Here is a 17,504-nt window from a genome sequence, read left to right on the forward strand (position 1 = left end):
CCGGTAGGGAGGCGGCTTGGCCCCGCCCCGCCGCGCGGCGATTGGGTGAGGGGAGCGAGGGGCGGCGGGGATTGGCTGGGAGGGGGTGGAGGGGGCGGGGCTTGCCGGGGGGTAAATGGGGAGCCGCGCGAGCGTGCGGGGAGCGGCGGGGCCGGAGCCGGCAGGTGGGGGGGGGAGGGGTACATGGGGGGGGGGGCAATTAAAGGGGGAGGGGGTAATTAGAGGGGGGCTGGGGGGCTGGGAAGGGCAATTAAGGGCTGGTGAGGGGCTAATTAGGGGCTGGGGGGGTTAATTAGGGGCTAATTAGGGGCTGGGGGGGCAATTAAGGGGGTAAGGGGGGCAATTGGGGGCTGGGGGGCAATTGGGGGGGTAAGGGGGCAATTGGGGGCTAATTTAAGGGCATTTGGGGGGTAATTAAGGGCCAGGAGGGGAGTTTGGGGGGGTGGGGGGGGTAAATGGGGGGCAACTCGGGGCTAATTAGGGGCTGGGGGGGCAATTAGGGGGGTAAAGGGGGCAGATGGGGGGGGCTGGGGCAATTAAGGGAGTAATTAAGGGCCGGGAGGGGCAGTTGGGGGGGTACGGGGGGGTAAATGGGGGGGGTGAGGGGGTAATTAAGGGCTCCGGGGGTAATTGGGGGTGGGAATTAGTGTGCGGGGGGGGTAATTAGGGAGTGTGGGGGGGTAATTAGGGTGCGGGGGGGTGATTTGGGGGGGCTAAGGGGGAATTGGGGGGGTAAGGAGGGGGCAATTAGGCGCGGGGGGGGCAAATTAAACACTGGGGGGGGTAAATTAAAAACGGGGGGGTAAAACTATAAACATGGGGGGCAATTAAACGTGGGGGGGGGGCAAATCAAGCATGGGGGGGGCAAATAAACCGGGGGGGGGATTAAATGGGGGGGGGGAATTGAGGGGTTGGGGGCACGACGGAGGGGGCTGGGGGGGAAACAGAGCCCTGGGGGGGGGGTAATGGGGTGGGGGGGGGTCTGGGGGTGCTGGGGGGGGTCTGGGGGTGCTGAGGGGGGGTCGTGCCCCGTGCCCCCCCCCCAGGCATGGCGGGGCTGAGCCGCTCCGAGGTGTGCGGGCTCCTGCGGCAGGAGCTGAGCAGCGACGGAGCCTTCGGGGACCCCCACGCCTTCATCATCTTCGGGGCCTCGGTGAGGGGGGGGGCAAAATTGGGGGGTGGGGGGGGGAAATTGGGGGGGTTGGGGGGGGAAATGGGGGGGTTGGGGGGGTAAAAAGGGGGGTTGGGGGGGGAAATGGGGGGGTTGGGGGGGGTAAGGGGGCGGTTGGAGGGGATTGGGGGGGGTTAAGGGGGTGAAAAAGGGCTCCGGGGGGGGAATGGGGGGGGATGGGGGCGTGGGGGGGTAAATTGGGGGGGGTGGGGGGTAAATGGGGGGGTGGGGGGGGATATAAGGGGGTTGGGGGGGTTAAGGGGGTGAATAGGGGGGCATGGGGGGGGTAAATGGGGAAATGGGGGGGGTAAATGGGGGCTTGGGGGGGTTAAGGGGGTGAAAAAGGGCTGGGGGGGGCAAATGGGGGCATTGGGGGGGGGCAAATGGGGAAATGGGGGGGTAAAAGGGGACGGGGGGGGCACCAGAGGGGCAAATGGGGGCATGGGGGGGGAGTTGGGGGGGGATATAGGGGCTGGGGGGGCATTAAGGGGGTGAATAAGGGGTCGGGGGGGGGGCAAATGGGGGCGTGGGGGGGGTAAATGGGGAAATGGGGGGGGTAAAAAAGGGACTGGGGGGGTAATGGGGGGGGTAAGGGGGTAAATGGGGGGAGGTGGGGGGCAAAAAAGGGCTGGGGGGGGGCAAATACCCCCGGGGGGGGGGCAGAAAAGGGGATGGGGGGGGCAAAAACCCCGGGGGGGGGGCAAAAAAGGGGATGGGAGGGGGCAAAAACCCCGGGGGGGGCAATTAGGGGCTGGGGGGGGAGGGGCAGGCATGAGGAAGTGCCCAGGCCCCGCCCCCACCCCATTGCCCAACCCTGAGGCCACGCCCCCCGCCCACGTAGCCACGCCCCCCTCCGTAATGAGCCCGCGCCCCTTTGGCAAAAGCCACGCCCACTTTCGCAACCCGGCCACGCCCCCCTGCGGAGCCCCGCCCCCATCACCCCACGGGGTGGGGCCGCCCTGACCGGGAGTGACCCCGATAAGGGAGGGGGGGGGGGAGGGGGGAGGGTTTTGGGGTGGGGTTTGGGGTTTTTGGGGTTCCCTTTTTTTTTTTGTTGTTTTTTTAAATTTTGCCGATTTCTGAGGGTTTTGCCTCATTTCCGCAGGGGGACCTGGCCAGGAAGAAAATCTACCCAACCATATGGTAAGGGGGGGGTCACGGTGACCCTATAGATTTGGGGTGACCCTATAGATTTGGGGTCACCATGGGGTCACGGGGACCCTATGGATTTGGGGTCACCCCTATGAGGGGGGTCACGGTGACCCTATAGATTGAGGGTGACCCTATAGATTTGGGGTCATCCCAATGGGTTTGGGTTTGCGGTGACCCTATAGGGCTGGGGTCACAATGACCCTATAGATTTAGGGTGACCCTATAGATTTGGGGTCACCCCAATGGGTTTGGGGTCACGGTGACCCTATAGGGCTGGGGGGCACCATGGGGTCACGGTGATCCTATAGGATTGGGGTCACCCCTGTGGGTTTGGGGTCACAGTGACCCTATAGATTTTGGTGTCACCCCAATGGGTTTGGGGTCGCAGTGACCCTATAGATTTGGGGTCACGGTGGCCCTATAGGGCTGGGGTCACCCCAATGGGTTTGGGGTCACAGTGACCCTATAGGATTGGGGTCACCCCAAAGGGTTTGGGGTCACGGTGACCCTATAGATTTGGGGTCACCATGGGGTCACGGTGACCCTATAGATTTGGGGTCACCCCTATGGATTTGGGGGTACCATGGGGTCACAGTGACCCTATAGATTTGGGGATTCTCCTATGGGGTCAGGGACATGGATGGCCCTATAGATTTGGGGCTGTCCCTATGGGGTCAGGGCCATTATGGGGACACCGATGACCCTATAGGATTGGGGCCACCCCAGGGACATCCCGATGGGTTCGGGGCCTTTCCTATGGGGTCGGGGCCACCTTTGGGGTCGGGGCCATTTATGGGGTCACCCTTTGGGGTCGGGGTCTTTATGGGGTTGCTTTTGGGGTCGCGCAGGTGGCTGTTCCGGGACGGGCTCCTCCCCGACGCCACCTTCGTGGTCGGCTTCGCGCGCACGCAGCTGACGGTGGCGCAGCTCCGCGAGCAGACGCTGCCCTACATGAAGGTACGGGGCCACCCCAAAACCCCCTATGGGGCCACCCCAAAACCCCCCTGCCACCCCAAAACCCCCGCACCACCCCCCAAGGGTCCCTAGGGGCCCCCCCTGCTTCCTACGACCCCATAATCTGCCTCGTAACCCCCCAAAACCCCCCGACCCTATAAGAAACCCCACGACCCCATAACGTTCTTTATAGGATTTCGCCTATTGCTTCAACCCCATAAGAGCTATTGGCACCGTTCCACTTCCAATGACCCCAAACCGCCCCCCCACACCCCATAAAACCCCATTTGCCCCCCCCTCACCCCATAAGCCCCTAACCCTATAACAGACACCATAACCCCATAACACCCCTTATAGGATTTCCCCCATTGCTCCAACCCCATAAGAGCTATCGGCACCGTTCCACTTCCAATAACCCCAAACCGCCCCCCTGCACCCCATAACGCCCCATTTTCCCCCGTAACCCCCCCAAAACCCTCTGACCCTATAACAAACACCGCAACCCCATAACACCCCTTATAGGATTTCCCCCATTGCTCCGACCCCATAAGAGCTTTTAGGACCGTTCCACTTCTAATGACCCCATAAGAGTCTCCTGCACCCCATAACCCCCCAATTTCCCTTCTCTGACCCTATAAAAGCCACCACGACCCCATAACCTTCCTTATAGGATTTCGCTTATTGCTCCGACCCCATAAGAGCTATCGACACCGTTCCACTTCCAATAACCCCAAACCGCCCCCCCGCACTCCATAAAACCCCATTTGCCCCCCCCCTCACCCCATAAGCCCCCAACCCTATAACAGACACCACAACCCCATAACACCCCTTATAGGATTTCCCCAATTGCTCCGATCCCATAAGAGCTATCGGGACCGTTCCACTTCTAATGACCCCATAAGAGTCTTCTGCACCCCATAACACCCCATTTGCCCTCCCCTGACCCTATAACAGACAGCACGACCCCATAACACCCTTTATAGGATTTCGCCTATTGCTCCAACCCCATAAGAGCTATCGGCACCGTTCCACTTCCAATGACCCCAAACCGCCCCCCCGCACCCCATAACGCCCCATTTTCCCCCGTAACCCCCCCCAAAACCCCCCCTCCAGGCGACGCCGTCGGAGCAGGAGCAGCTGGAGGCGTTTTTCGGGCGGCAGAGCTGGGTGCAGGGGCAGTACGGGGACCCCGAAGCCTTCCGGCGCCTGGACGCCCACCTCAGGGCGCTGCCGGGGGGGGGGCGCGCCCACCGCCTCTTCTACCTCGCGCTCCCCCCCGGGGTCTACGCCCCCGTCACCCGCCACATCCGCCAGGCCTGCATGGGTGACGGGTACGGGGGGGGTTTTGGGGTCGGGGGGGGGGGGTTTGGGGTCGGGGGGAGTTGGGGGCATTTGGGGTATTGGGGGGCGTTTGGGGTATTGGGGAGTATTGGGGGTATTGGGGCTGGGGGGGTATTGGGGGGCATGGGGGGTTTTGGGGTCGGGGGGGGGCTTTGGGGTCGGAGGGGGGGTTTGGGGTCGGAGGGGGGGTTTTGGGGTTGTGGGGGAGTTGGGGGCATTTGGGGTATTGGGGGTATTGGGGCTGGGGGGGTATTGGAGCTGGGGGGGTGTTGGGGGGGTATTTGGGGTATTGGGGGGTATTTGGGGTATTTGGTCTTTCCTCCCCGTTATTTTTGGGGCTTCCTCCCCATTTTTCGCTCTTCCCTCCCCATTTTTTTGGGGCATTTCTCCCTGTTTTTTTAGGTGTTTCTCCCCATTTTTGGGGGCCTTTCTCCCCATGTATTTGTACCTTTCTCCCCGTTTTTTTGGGCGTTTCTCCCCATTTATTTGTACATTTCTCCCCATTTTTTGGGGCGTTTCTCCCCATTTTTTTGCTCTTCTCTCCCTATTTTTTTCAGTCTTTTCTCCCTGTTTTTTCAGGGCGTTTCTCCCCATTTTTTCACTCTTTTCTCCCCATTTTTTGGGGCGTTTCTCCCCATTTTTTGGGGCGTTTCTCCCCATTTTTTGGGGCGTTTCTCCCCATTTATTTGTACCTTTCTCCCCAATTATTTGTACCTTTCTCCCTGTTTTTTTGGGGCATTTCTCCCCATTTTTTCACTCTTTTCTCCCCATGTATTTGTACCTTTCTCCCTGTTTTTTTGGGGCGTTTCTCCCCATTTTTTTAAGGGCGTTTCTCCCCGTTTTTTTCACTCTTTTCTCCCCATTTTTTTTGTGTATTTCTCCCCATTTTGGGGCCGTTTCTCCCCGTTCCCGCAGCTGGAACCGTGTGATCGTGGAGAAGCCGTTCGGGCGCGACCTGGCGAGCTCGGCGGCGCTGTCGGAGCACCTCGGGGCGCTCTTCGGAGAGGAGCAGATCTACCGCATCGACCACTACCTGGGCAAGGAGATGGTGCAGAGCCTCATGGTGCTCAGGTGGGGGCCTGGGGGGGGTGTTGGGGGGGATTTGGGGGGGTTATGGGGTCATTGGGGGGGATTTGGGGGTCATTTGGGGTCATTGGGGGGGGATTTGGGGGGATTCAGGGGGGATTTAGGGGGCTACAGGGGGGATTTGGGGTCATACCTGGGCAAGGAGATGGTGCAGAGCCTCATGGTGCTCAGGTGGGGGCCTGGGGGGGTTTGGGGGGGATTTGGGGGGCTACAGGGGGGATTCGGGGGGATTTGGGGTCGTTTGGGGGGGGATTTGGGGTCATTTGGGGTCATTGGGGGTCATTGGGGGGGGATTTGGGGGGCTTCAGGGGGGATTTGAGGGGATTCAGGGTGGATTTAGGGGGCTACAGGGGGGATTTGGGGTCATTTGGGGTCATTGGGGGGGATTTGGGGGGGTTATGGGGTCATTGGGGGGGGATTTGGGGTCATTTGGGGTCATTGGGGGGGGATTTGGGGTCATTGGGGGGGGATTTGGGGTCTTACCTGGGCAAGGAGATGGTGCAGAGCCTCATGGTGCTCAGGTGGGGGGCTTGGGGGGGTCTGGGGGGCATTTGGGGGGGTTATGGGGTCATTTGGGGTCATTGGGGGGGGTTTGGGGGGCTTCGGGGGGTTTATGGGGTCATTGGGGGGGGATTTGGGGGGCTATGGGGGGGATTTGGGGTCATACCTGGGCAAGGAGATGGTGCAGAGCCTCATGGTGCTCAGGTGGGGGATTTGGGGGGATTTGGGGTCATTGGGGGGGGATTTGGGGTCATTGGGGGTCATTGGGGGGGATTTGGGGGGCTACGGGGGGGATTTGAGGGGATTCAGGGGGGATTTGGGGTCTTACCTGGGCAAGGAGATGGTGCAGAGCCTCATGGTGCTCAGGTGGGGGCCTGGGGGGGTTTGGGGGGGATTTGGGGGGCTACAGGGGGGATTCGGGGGGATTTGGGGTCGTTTGGGGGGGATTTGGGGTCGTTTGGGGGGGGATTTGGGGTCGTTTGGGGGGGATTTGGGGTCATTTGGGGTCATGGGGAGGGGATTTGGGGGGGATTTGGGGGGCTTCGGGGGGGATTTGGGGTCATACATGGGCAAGGAGATGGTGCAGAGCCTCATGGTGCTCAGGTGGGGGCTTGGGGGTCGTTTGGGGGGGATTTGGGGTCGTTTGGGGGGGATTTGGGGTCATTGGGGGGGGATTTGGGGGGCTTCAGGGGGGATTTGGGGTCATTGGGGGGGGATTTGGGGGGCTTCAGGGGGGATTTGGGGTCATTTGGGGTCATGGGGAGGGGATTTGAGGTCATTGGGGGGGATTTGGGGTCATTTGGGGTCATGGGGAGGGGATTTGGGGGGGATTTGGGGGGCTTCGGGGGGGTTTTGGGTCATTGGGGGGGATTTGGGGGGCTACGGGGGGGATTTGGGGGGGTTATGGGGTCACTGGGGGGGTTATGGGGTCATTGGGGGGGATTTGGAGGGATTCAGGGGGGATTTAGGGGGCTATGTGGGGGATTTGAGGTCATGGGGAGGGGTGTTTGGGGTCCTGGAGGGGGATTTGGGGTCATTGGGAGGGCTACAGGGGGCTTGGGGGGGGTTTAGGGGGGATTTGGGGGGGATTTGGGGGGATCCAGGGAGGATTTGAGGGGCTTTGGGGGGATTTGGGGTCATCAGGGGGGATTTGGGGTCACTGGGGGGGGATTTGGGAGGGATTTGGGGGTCCTGGGGGGGGATTTGGGGGGGCTTCGGGGGGGATTTGAGGGGATTTGGGGTCATTGGGATGGGATTTGGGGTCACTGGGGGGGATTCAGGGGGGTTTTGGGGGGATTTGGGGGGCTTCAAGGTGCTTCGGGGGGGATTTGGGGTCATGGGGGGGGATTTGGGGTCCTGGGGGGGGATTTGGGGGGATTTGGGGGCCTCCATTTCCTCTTTTTCCCCCATCTCCATGGGATTTTTTGGCGGGATCCCCCCCGTTTTTCATCTGGGACGCCCCAAACCCCCCCCCACACCCCCCCCCAACCCACCCCTCCCCCACCCCCTTTATTTTTAGGTTCGGAAACCGCATTTTTGGCCCCATTTGGAACCGGGACAACGTGGCCTGCGTGGTGCTGACCTTCAAGGAGCCCTTCGGGACCGAGGGCCGGGGGGGCTACTTCGACGATTTCGGCATCATCCGGTGGGGGGTTTTGGGGTTTTTTTTTGGGGGGTGATGACGTCATCGACCCCCTGATGACGTCATCGCGCCCTTAATGACGTCATCGCCCCCAGGGACGTGATGCAGAACCACCTCCTGCAGATGCTCTGCCTGGTGGCCATGGAGAAGCCGGCCTCCACCAACCCCGACGACGTGCGGGATGAGAAGGTCGGGGGGCCCTAAAAGACACCCCAAAAGGTCCCCAACGCGTCCCCAACGGCCACCGACCCCAATGATGTGTCCCCAATGGTCACCGACCCCATTGATGCCACCCCGGTGGCCACCGACCCCATTGATGCCACCCCATGGCCATGACCCCGTAGACACCGACCCCATTGATGCCATCCCATGGCCATGACCCCATAGACATCACCCCAAATGACATGTCCCCATGGCCACCGACCCCAATGATGTGTCCCCAATGGTCACCGACCCCATAGACGCCACGCCAGGGGCCACCGACCCCATTGATGCCATCCCATGGCCTTGACCCCATAGACACCGACCCCATTGATGCCACCCCATGGCCTTGACCCCACAGCCCCCACCCCAAATAACGTGTCCCCAATGGCCACCAACCCCATTGATGTGTCCCCAATGGTCACCAACCCCATTGATGCCACCCCGGTGGCCACCGACCCCAATGATGTGACCCCAATGGTCACCGACCCCATTGATGCCACCCCATGGCCATGACCCCATAGACACCGACCCCAATGATGTGTCCCCAATGGCCACCAACCCTGACAATGTGCGGGATGAGAAGGTTGGGGGGCCCTAAAAAGCCACCCCAAAAGGTCCCCAAAGGGTCCCCAACGGCCACCGACCCCAATGACGTGGCCCCAGTGGCCACCGACCCCAATGATGCCACCCCGGTGGCCACCGACCCCATTGATGCCATCCCATGGCCATGACCCCATAGACACCAACCCCATTGATGCCATCCCATGGCCTTGACCCCATAGACGCCACCCCAAATAACGTGTCCCCAATGGCCACCAACCCCATTGATGTGTCCCCAATGGTCACCGACCCCATTGATGCCACCCCGGTGGCCACCGACCCCATTGATGCCATCCCATGGCCATGACCCCATAGACATCACCCCAAATGACATGTCCCCATGGCCACCGACCCCAATGATGTGACCCCAATGGTCACCGACCCCATTGATGCCACCCCATGGCCATGACCCCATAGACACCGACCCCATTGATGTGTCCCCAATGGCCACCGACCCCATAGACACCACCCCATGGCCATGACCCCATGTCCTTGTCCCCACGTCCCCCACCCCAATGACCTGTCCCCATGTCCCTGTCCCCATGGCCCCCACCCCAGACACCGTGTCCCCATGGCCACCAACCCCATGGCCCCCACCCCAATGACCTGTCCCCACGTCCCTGCCCCCACGTCCCCCACCCCAATGCCATGTCCCCACGTCCCCCACCCCATGTCCTTGTCCCCATGTCCCCCACCCCATGTCCCTGTCCCCAATGTCCCCCACCCCACGTCCCTGTCCCCACGTCCCCCACCCCAAATGCCATGTCCCCATGGCCACCAACCCCATTGCCCCCACCCCAATGACCTGTCCCCACGTCCCTGTCCCCACGTCCCTGTCCCCATGTCCCCCACCCCATGTCCCTGTCCCCACATCCCCCACCCCATGGCCATGACCCCATGTCCCTGTCCCCACGTCCCTGCCCCCACGTCCCCCACCCCAAATGCCGTGTCCCCAATGGCCACTGACCCCATAGACACCACCCCATGGCCATGACCCCATGTCCCTGTCCCCACGTCCCCCACCCCACATCCTTGTCCCCACGTCCCCCACCCCACGTCCCTGTCCCCATGTCCCTGTCCCCACGTCCCCCACCCCAATGCCGTGTCCCCACGTCCCCCACCCCACGTCCCCCACCCCACGTCCCTGTCCCCACGTCCCCCACCCCATTGAGGTGTCCCCACGTCCTCCACCCCACGTCCCTGTCCCCACGTCCCTGTCCCCACGTCCCCCACCCCATGTCCCCACGTCCCTGTCCCCACGTCCCCCACCCCACTGAGGTGTCCCCACGTCCCCCACCCCGAATGTCCCCCCCCAGGTGAAGGTGCTGAAGTGCATCAGCCCGGTGGCGCTGGAGGACGTGGTGCTGGGCCAGTACGTGGGCAACCCCGAGGGCCCCGAGGCCGCCCGCAGGGGCTACCAGGACGACCCCACCGTGCCCCCCGGCTCCACCACCCCCACCTTCGCCGCCGCCATCCTGCGCGTGGACAACGAGCGCTGGGACGGTGAGACGGGGTGGCACCCAGGGGTGGCACCCAGGGGTGGCGGCGGCAAGGGGTGATGAGGTCAATGGGTGATGAGGTCAATGGGTGGCACCCATGGGTGGCAATGGCAAGGGGTGGCACCTGTGGGTGACACCGTCAATGGGTGATGAGGTCAATGGGTGATGATGTCAATGGGTGGCACCCATGGGTGGTGGTGGCAAGGGATGGCACCTGTGGGTGACACCGTCAATGGGTGATGAGGTCAATGGGTGGCACCCATGGGTGATGATGGCAAGGGGTGATGACGTCAATGGGTGGCACCCATGGGTGACGCCGTCAATGGGCGACGCCGTCAATGGGTGATGATGTCAATGGGTGATGATGTCAATGGGTGGCACCCATGGGTGATGAGGTCAAGGGGTGATGAGGTCAATGGGCAATGATGTCAATGGGTGATGAGGTCAATGGGTGGCACCCAGGGGTGGCGGCGGCAAGGGGTGATGAGGTCAATGGGTGGTGATGTCAATGGGTGATGACGTCAATGGGTGGCACCCATGGGTGATGACGTCAATGGGTAGCGCCCATGGGCTGACGCCGTCAATGAGTGACGCCGTCAATGAGTGATGCCGTCAATGGGTGATGATGTCAATGGGTGATGATGTCAATGCGTGGCACCCATGGGTGATGATGGCAACGGGTAATGACACCAATGGGTGACACCATCAATGGATGACACTGCCAATGGGCGATGTTGTCATTGGGTGCCACCAATGGGTGATGACGTCAATGGGTGATGCCACCAATGGGTGTTGCCATCAATGGGTCCCATGGGTGATGCCATCAATGGGTGACACCGCCAATGGGTGACACCAATGGGTGACACCACTGGGTGACGCTGCTAATGGGTCCCATGGGTGATGCTATCAATGGGCGATGACACCAACGGGTGATGCCGCCAACGGGTCCCATGGGTGATGTCATCAATGGGTGATGATACCAATGGGTCCCATGGGTGACACCATCAATAGGTGACGCCACCAATGGGTGTTGCCATCAATGGGTCCCATGGGTGACACCGTCAATGGGCAACGCCGTCAATGGGTGACGTTGCTAATGGGTCCCATGGGTGACGCCATCAATGGGCGACGACACCAACGGGTGCCCCCACCGATGGGTGCCCCCACCCATGGGTGCCCCCCCCTCTCCCCCCCTCCCCCCCCCAGGCGTGCCGTTCGTGATGCGCTGCGGGAAGGCGCTGAACGAGCGCAAGGCCGAGGTGCGGCTGCAGTTCCGGGAGGTGCCCGGGGACATTTTCGGGCGGCGGTGCAAGCGCAACGAGCTGGTGGTGCGCGTGCAGCCCGACGAGGCCGTCTACACCAAGCTGATGACCAAGAAGCCCGGGATGTTCCTCAGCCCCGAGGAGTCCGAGCTCGACCTCACCTACGGCAGCCGATATAAGGTCGGGGGGGGCCCGAAATCCAACGGGGAGATTTGGGGGGGGTGGGGGACCCTAAAATCCTTGGGGAAGGTTGGGGAGATGGGGGCTGAATGGGTGTGGAGAGCCCAAAAATGTTGGGAGATGAGATCAAGGGGTATGGAGACCCCAAAATCTTTGGGGAGATGGGGGCCAAATGGGTGTGGAGACCCCAAAATCATTGGGGAGATTGGGGCTGAATGGGTGTGGAGACCCCAAAATCATCGGGAAGGTTACAGGAGATGGGGTTCAAATGGGTATGGAGACCCCAAAATCCTTGGGGAGATGGGGGCCAAATGGGTGTGGAGACCCCAAAACCATTGGGGAGATGAGATCAAGGGGTATGGAGACCCCAAAATCTTTGGGGAGATTGGGGCTGAATGGGTGTGGAGAACCCAAAAATGTTGGGGAAATGGGGGCCAAATGGGTGTGGAGACCCCAAAATCCTCCTCTTATGGGAGATGGGTCCCCAATAGGCTGTGGAGACCCCAAAACCCCACTAAATTTTATGGGATTTGGGGCACCAGATGGGTACGGAGACCCCAAAAAACTCCAGTAAAGCGTTAGGGGAGAGGAGGCTCCCAATGGGAGACCCCAAAACCCTTGGGGTATCGTTAGGGGACGTGGGGCTCCCGGTGGGGGATGGAGACCCCAAATCACACCCAAAAACCCCAAAATCCCCCTAAATCACCCCAATTTCCCCCCTAGGATGTGAAGCTGCCGGACGCCTACGAGCGCCTGATCCTCGACGTCTTCTGCGGGAACCAGATGCACTTCGTGCGCAGGTGGGGGCCGGCGCTTTTTTGGGGTGAATTCGGAAGATTTGGGGGTTTCTCCCGTAACTGATTATTTTGGGATTTTCCCCCCCAAAAAAGTGACGAGCTGCGGGAAGCCTGGCGCATCTTCACCCCCCTGCTGCACACCATCGAGGAGAGGAAGGAGAAACCCATCCCCTACCTCTACGGCAGGTAGGGGGGGGGGGGGCACTTGTGGGGCGCTATGGGGCAGGGGGCACTTGTGGGGCGCTATGGGGCAGGTGGGGTGGCCACGGGGAACCGGGGGGCAGGGGGGTTTTGGGGGGTGGGAGGGGGTTATAGGGGGGGAATTGGGGGTGGGGGGGGGCTGTGGGGCAGGATGGGGGGGCTATGGGGCAGATAAGGGGGTTATGGGGCAGATAATGGGGTTATGGGGCAGGAGAGGGGGGTTATGGGGCAGACAAGGGGGCTACGGGGCAGGAGGGGGGTTATGGGTCAGATAAGGGGGGGTTATGGGGCAGATAAGGGGGCTATGGGGGTGATGTGGGGCAGGACAGGGGGGGCTATGGGGCAGATAAGGGGGCTATGGGGCAGGATGGGGGGGTTATGGGGCTGTGGGACGGGGTCTATGGGGCAGGCTGTAGGGTCGTGGGGCACATAATGGGGCTATGGGGCGGGTTGTGGGGGGCACTATGGGGCTGGGGCTGACTTGTGGGGCGGGGAGGGCTGCGGGGTGGGTGGGCGCTATGGGGCAGCCCCCTAAGTTGTGCCCCACAGCCGAGGCCCGGCGGAGGCGGACGAGCTGCTGAAGCGCGCGGGGTTCCTGTACGAGGGCACCTACCGCTGGGTCAACCCCCACAAGCTCTGAGCCCCCCCCCCCCACGGCGCCGGGTCCCCCCCCCCAAAAAAAAAACACTCCTGGCCCCACGGCGATGGGGACCCCTCCCCTGCTGGGGGGGGGTGGCTGCGGCGCCTCTAAATCCTGCCCCATAGATCCCAGGTCCTGCCCCATAGATTTCAGATCCTGCCCCATAGATTTCAGATCCTGCCCCATAGATCCCAGGTCCTGCCCCATAGATTCCGGATCCTGCCCCATAGATCCTGGATCCTGCCCCATAGATTCCGGATCCTGCCCCATAGATCCCCCAACCTGCCCCATAGATCCTGGATCCTGCCCCATAGATCCCAGATCCTGCCCCATAGATCCCCCACCCTGCCCCATAGCTCCCCACAGCCCCCCCCATCCTGCCCCACAGCCCACCCACCCCGCCCCACATCCAACTCCAAGCTGGGACCAAAGCACCCCCAAATTCCCACCCCCCCCCCAGAAGCCTCATTAGCCTCAAATCCTAATTAAACCCCGAGCCTTCGCCCCTCCCACCCCCAATTATCCCCCATTTACTTACCCCCCCTTTTAATTAACCCCCATTTATTTACCCCCCCTTTTAATTAACTCCCTTTTAATTAACCCCAATACAATTACCCCCATTTAATTACTCCCCCACTTAATTACTCCCCCTTTTAATTACTCCCCCTTTTATTTACCCCCCCTTTCATTTAATTAACCCCCTTTAATTAACCCCTCCGCTGTGGCCCAGCCTTTATTTATTGGGGGGGGGGGGGGGGGGGGGTGGGCACAGAACAAAGAACAAACAATGGGGGGGGGGGGGAACAAAAGGGGGGGGGGGTTGGGGGGGGAAGGGGCACCCAGGGACCCAGCCCTGTGCCCCCTCCCCCCCCCCCCATAAAGCCCCTGCCCCATAGCGGGAGCCCCTGGGGGGGCTTCGAGACCCCCGCTATGGGGCTGGAGCCCCCCCCCGCTATGGGGCCAGCCCCACTGCTATGGGGCCGACCCCACTGCTATGGGGCTGACCCCATCGCTATGGGGCTGGAGACCCCCTTGCTATGGGGCCAGCCCCACTGCTATGGGGCTGGAGACCCCCCCCACTATAGGGCTACCCCCCAAGCTATGGGGCTGACCCCCTTCTATGGGGCCGACCCCCAGCTATGGGGCTGGAGACCCCCCCCCCGCTATAGGGCTACCCCCCAAGCTATGGGGCTGACCCCTAGCTATGGGGCTGACCCCCTTCTATGGGGCTGGAGACCCCCCCCCGCTATAGGGCTACTCCCCAAGCTATGGGGCTGACCCCCTTCTATGGGGTTGGAGACCCCCCCCCCGCTATAGGGCTACCCCCCAAGCTATGGGGCTGACCCCCTTCTATGGGGCTGACCCCCTTCTATGGGGCTGACCCCCTTCTATGGGGCTGGAGACCCCCCCCACTATAGGGCTACCCCCCAAGCTATGGGGCTGACCCCTAGCTATGGGGCTGACCCCCTTCTATGGGGCTGACCCCCAGCTATGGGGCTGGAGACCCCCCCCACCATAGGGCTACCCCCCAAGCTATGGGGCTGACCCCCTTCTATGGGGCTGGAGCTCCCCCCCCGCTATGGGGCCAGCTGTGGGGCCGCCCCCCAAGCTGTGGGGCCAGCCCCATAGCCTCTCAGGGGGGCTCAGCCCCCCGGCGGGGGATGCACCCCTCCATCTCCAGCGCCTCCGGCCACCCCTCGTACTTGTTGGCCCCGCGGCTGTTTTTCACGTGCTGCGTTTTTGGGCCGAAAAACGTCAGATTTGGGTCCGTGGCGCACCCCGAAACCCCCAAAAGGCCCCCAAAAAGGCCCCCACCTGCTCGAAGGGGCTCCTCTCGCGGACCCCCTTGGCCCCCACGAAGACCCAGCTGTCGCGGAACCCCAAATCCCCCACGGCCCCGCTGCCCAGCTCGGCCAGCAGCCGCCGCGACTCCTCCGTCAGCCTGTTAATTAGCGACCCCCCTTAATTAACGGGACCCCCCCTTAATTAATTAGAGCCTCCTCGGTTAATGAGAGGCCCCTTAATTAAGGGGGAGCCCCCCCCGGGAGCTTACTTGGTGGCGGGGTCGTCGAAGGAGGCCACCAGCACCAGGGTCCCCTCGTGGAGCGGGCGGAGGAATTTGGGGAGCTCCGAGGGGTCTTTGGGGGGAAAAAAGGGGGTTTTGGTTAAAGTGGGGGGGAGAAACGGGGGGTTGGGGGAGGAAATTGGGGGGTTGAGGGCGAAAATTGGGGGAGTTTGGGTGGAATTGTTGAGGGTTTGGGGGCAAAAGGGAGGGGGGTGGAAAGGCAAAATTTGGGGGTTTGGGGAAAAAATGGGGATTTGGGGGAAAAATGGGGGCTTTAGAGCAAAATTTGGGGGTTTGAGGGGAAAAAATGGGGGATTGGAGACCAAAATGGGGGGTTGGGGGGTAAAAATTGGGGATTTTAGGGAAAAAAAAAAGGGTTTGGGGGTAAAAATTGGGGATTTGGGGGAAAAAAAAAGAGGGTTTGGGGGCAAAAATTGGGGATTTGGAATCCCAAAACTGGGGAATCAGAGACCAAAATGGGGGGTTGGGGGCAAAAATTGGGGATTTTGGGGAAAAAAATAGGGTTTTGGGGCAAAAAGTAGAGTTTTGGAAACCCAGAATTTGGGGATTGGAGACCAGAATGGGGGTTGGGGGCAAAAATTGGGGATTTGGGGGGAAAAATGGGAGCTTTGGAGCAAAAATTGGGGTTTGAGGACAAAAAATGGGGATTTGGAACCCAAAAAGTGGGGAATCGGAGACCAAAACGAGGGGTTTGGGGGCAACAATGGGGGTTTTGGGGAAAAACTCCTTGGTTTGGGGGACAAAATGGGGATGGGGGGGGTTGGACCCAAAATTGGGGGTTTGGAGCCCAAAATGGGGAGCCTGACCCCAAGAAGGGGAGGCTTTGACCTCAAAAGGAGGGGTCTGACCCCAAAAAGGGGGGGAATGACCCCAAAAATGGGCTTTTGACCCCCCCAGAAGTGTTTGCTGTGACCCCCCCCCCCCAAAATGTTTGCTTTGACTGCAAAAAAAAGCCAAAAAAAAGTGTTTTTGAGCCTAAAAATGTGTGGTTTCACGCCTCAAAAACGTTGGGTTCGCACTCAGAAAAATAACTCTTTGGATGCTCCCAAATTTTACGTTTTTGCCCCCGAAACGGGTGCCCTGACCCCTGAAACGCACGTTTCTGACATCCCCAAAATTCTTCCCCAAATTCTCCCATAACGACCCCAAATTCTACCCCCCTGCACCCCCAAATCACCCCGTTATGACCCAAAAGCTCTCAACCGGGACCCAAAAGCCCCAAATCGCCCCGTTTTACCCCAAATCTCCCCTCAATCCCACCCCGTTGTGCCCCAAAATCCCACTCTTTTGCCCTAAATTCCATTTACCCCCAAATCCCGCCCTTTTGCCCCCAAAATCCCCCTCTTTTGCCCCAAATTCCTACCCTTTTACCCCAAAATCCCCCCCTTTGTGCCCCAGCCCTCCCCCCGTACCCTCAGATGCCCCAAAATCCCCCAAATTCACCCCAAAACCCGGTGCCCCCCCCTCACCTCCTGCCCACATGTCGAAGGCCTGGGCGGCGATCAGCTCCCCGCTGACACCTGGGGGGGCAATTAATGGGGGGGGGGGGGCAATTAATTGGGGGGGGCAATTAACCCCCGGGGGGGCAATTACCCCTCTCAAAGCCCCCCGGGGGTAATTAACCCCCCCAATTACCTCCTGGGGGCAATTAATGGGGCAATTAACCCCCCTAGGGCTAATTAACCCCCCCAGACCCCCTCCCAAGAGCAATAATTGCCCCCCCCAGATCCTAATTACCCCCCCAAATACTAATTAACCCCCCCCGGCTACTAATTAACACCCCCCAGATCCTAATTACCCCCCCTCATAATTAATTATCCTAATTAACCCCCCCCCAGGGCTAATTAACCCCCCGAAAACCCCTCCCAAGAGCAAAAATTGCCCCCTCCAGATACTAATTACCCCCCCAGCTACTAATTAACCCCCCCAGATCCTAATTACCCCCCCAGACCCTAATTAAGCCCCCCAAATGTTAATTACCCCCCCCAGATGCTAATTAACCCCCTCCCAAGTGCAATAATTGCCCCCTCCTGGTGGTTTTACCCCCTCCCCAGCCCCCAATTACCCCCTCCCAGCCCCTAATTACCCCCCCCAGCCCCTAATTACCCCCCCTAATTAATTTAATTACCCCCCCCTCACCATTAACGAGCGCGATGTTGAGCCCCCTCCCCACGTTATTCAGCGCGCT

General features: G+C 60.9%; 2 protein-coding genes across 2 annotated transcripts; one reads left to right on the plus strand and one right to left on the minus strand.

Moving 5' to 3' along the window:
* The first annotated feature begins 132 nt into the window (after window positions 1-132).
* G6PD (glucose-6-phosphate dehydrogenase) lies at window positions 133-13,721 on the plus strand. The gene is made up of 13 exons (XM_082786064.1): window positions 133-164; window positions 1,047-1,153; window positions 2,277-2,314; window positions 3,172-3,280; window positions 4,391-4,608; window positions 5,534-5,689; window positions 7,725-7,850; window positions 7,943-8,036; window positions 9,968-10,154; window positions 11,357-11,592; window positions 12,316-12,392; window positions 12,483-12,575; window positions 13,140-13,721. The coding sequence occupies exons 2-13, from the start codon at window positions 1,049-1,051 to the stop codon at window positions 13,228-13,230; spliced, it is 1,530 nt and encodes a 509-aa protein (XP_082642190.1). The 5' UTR covers window positions 133-164; window positions 1,047-1,048; the 3' UTR covers window positions 13,231-13,721.
* Window positions 13,722-14,094: 373 nt separating this feature from the next.
* LOC309891733 (protein FAM3A-like) lies at window positions 14,095-17,498 on the minus strand. The gene is made up of 5 exons (XM_082786065.1): window positions 17,456-17,498; window positions 16,786-16,836; window positions 15,284-15,368; window positions 15,046-15,172; window positions 14,095-14,962 (listed from the first exon to the last, which is right to left on the minus strand). Exons 2-5 carry the CDS (start codon window positions 16,796-16,798, stop codon window positions 14,864-14,866), a joined length of 324 nt encoding a protein of 107 aa, XP_082642191.1. The 5' UTR covers window positions 16,799-16,836; window positions 17,456-17,498; the 3' UTR covers window positions 14,095-14,863.
* Window positions 17,499-17,504: the final 6 nt, after the last annotated feature.

This window comes from Aythya marila, assembly GCF_965140915.1.
Source record: "Aythya marila genome assembly, contig: HAP1_HAP1_SCAFFOLD_1059, whole genome shotgun sequence".
In the NCBI taxonomy this organism is placed as follows: Eukaryota; Metazoa; Chordata; class Aves; order Anseriformes; family Anatidae; genus Aythya; species Aythya marila.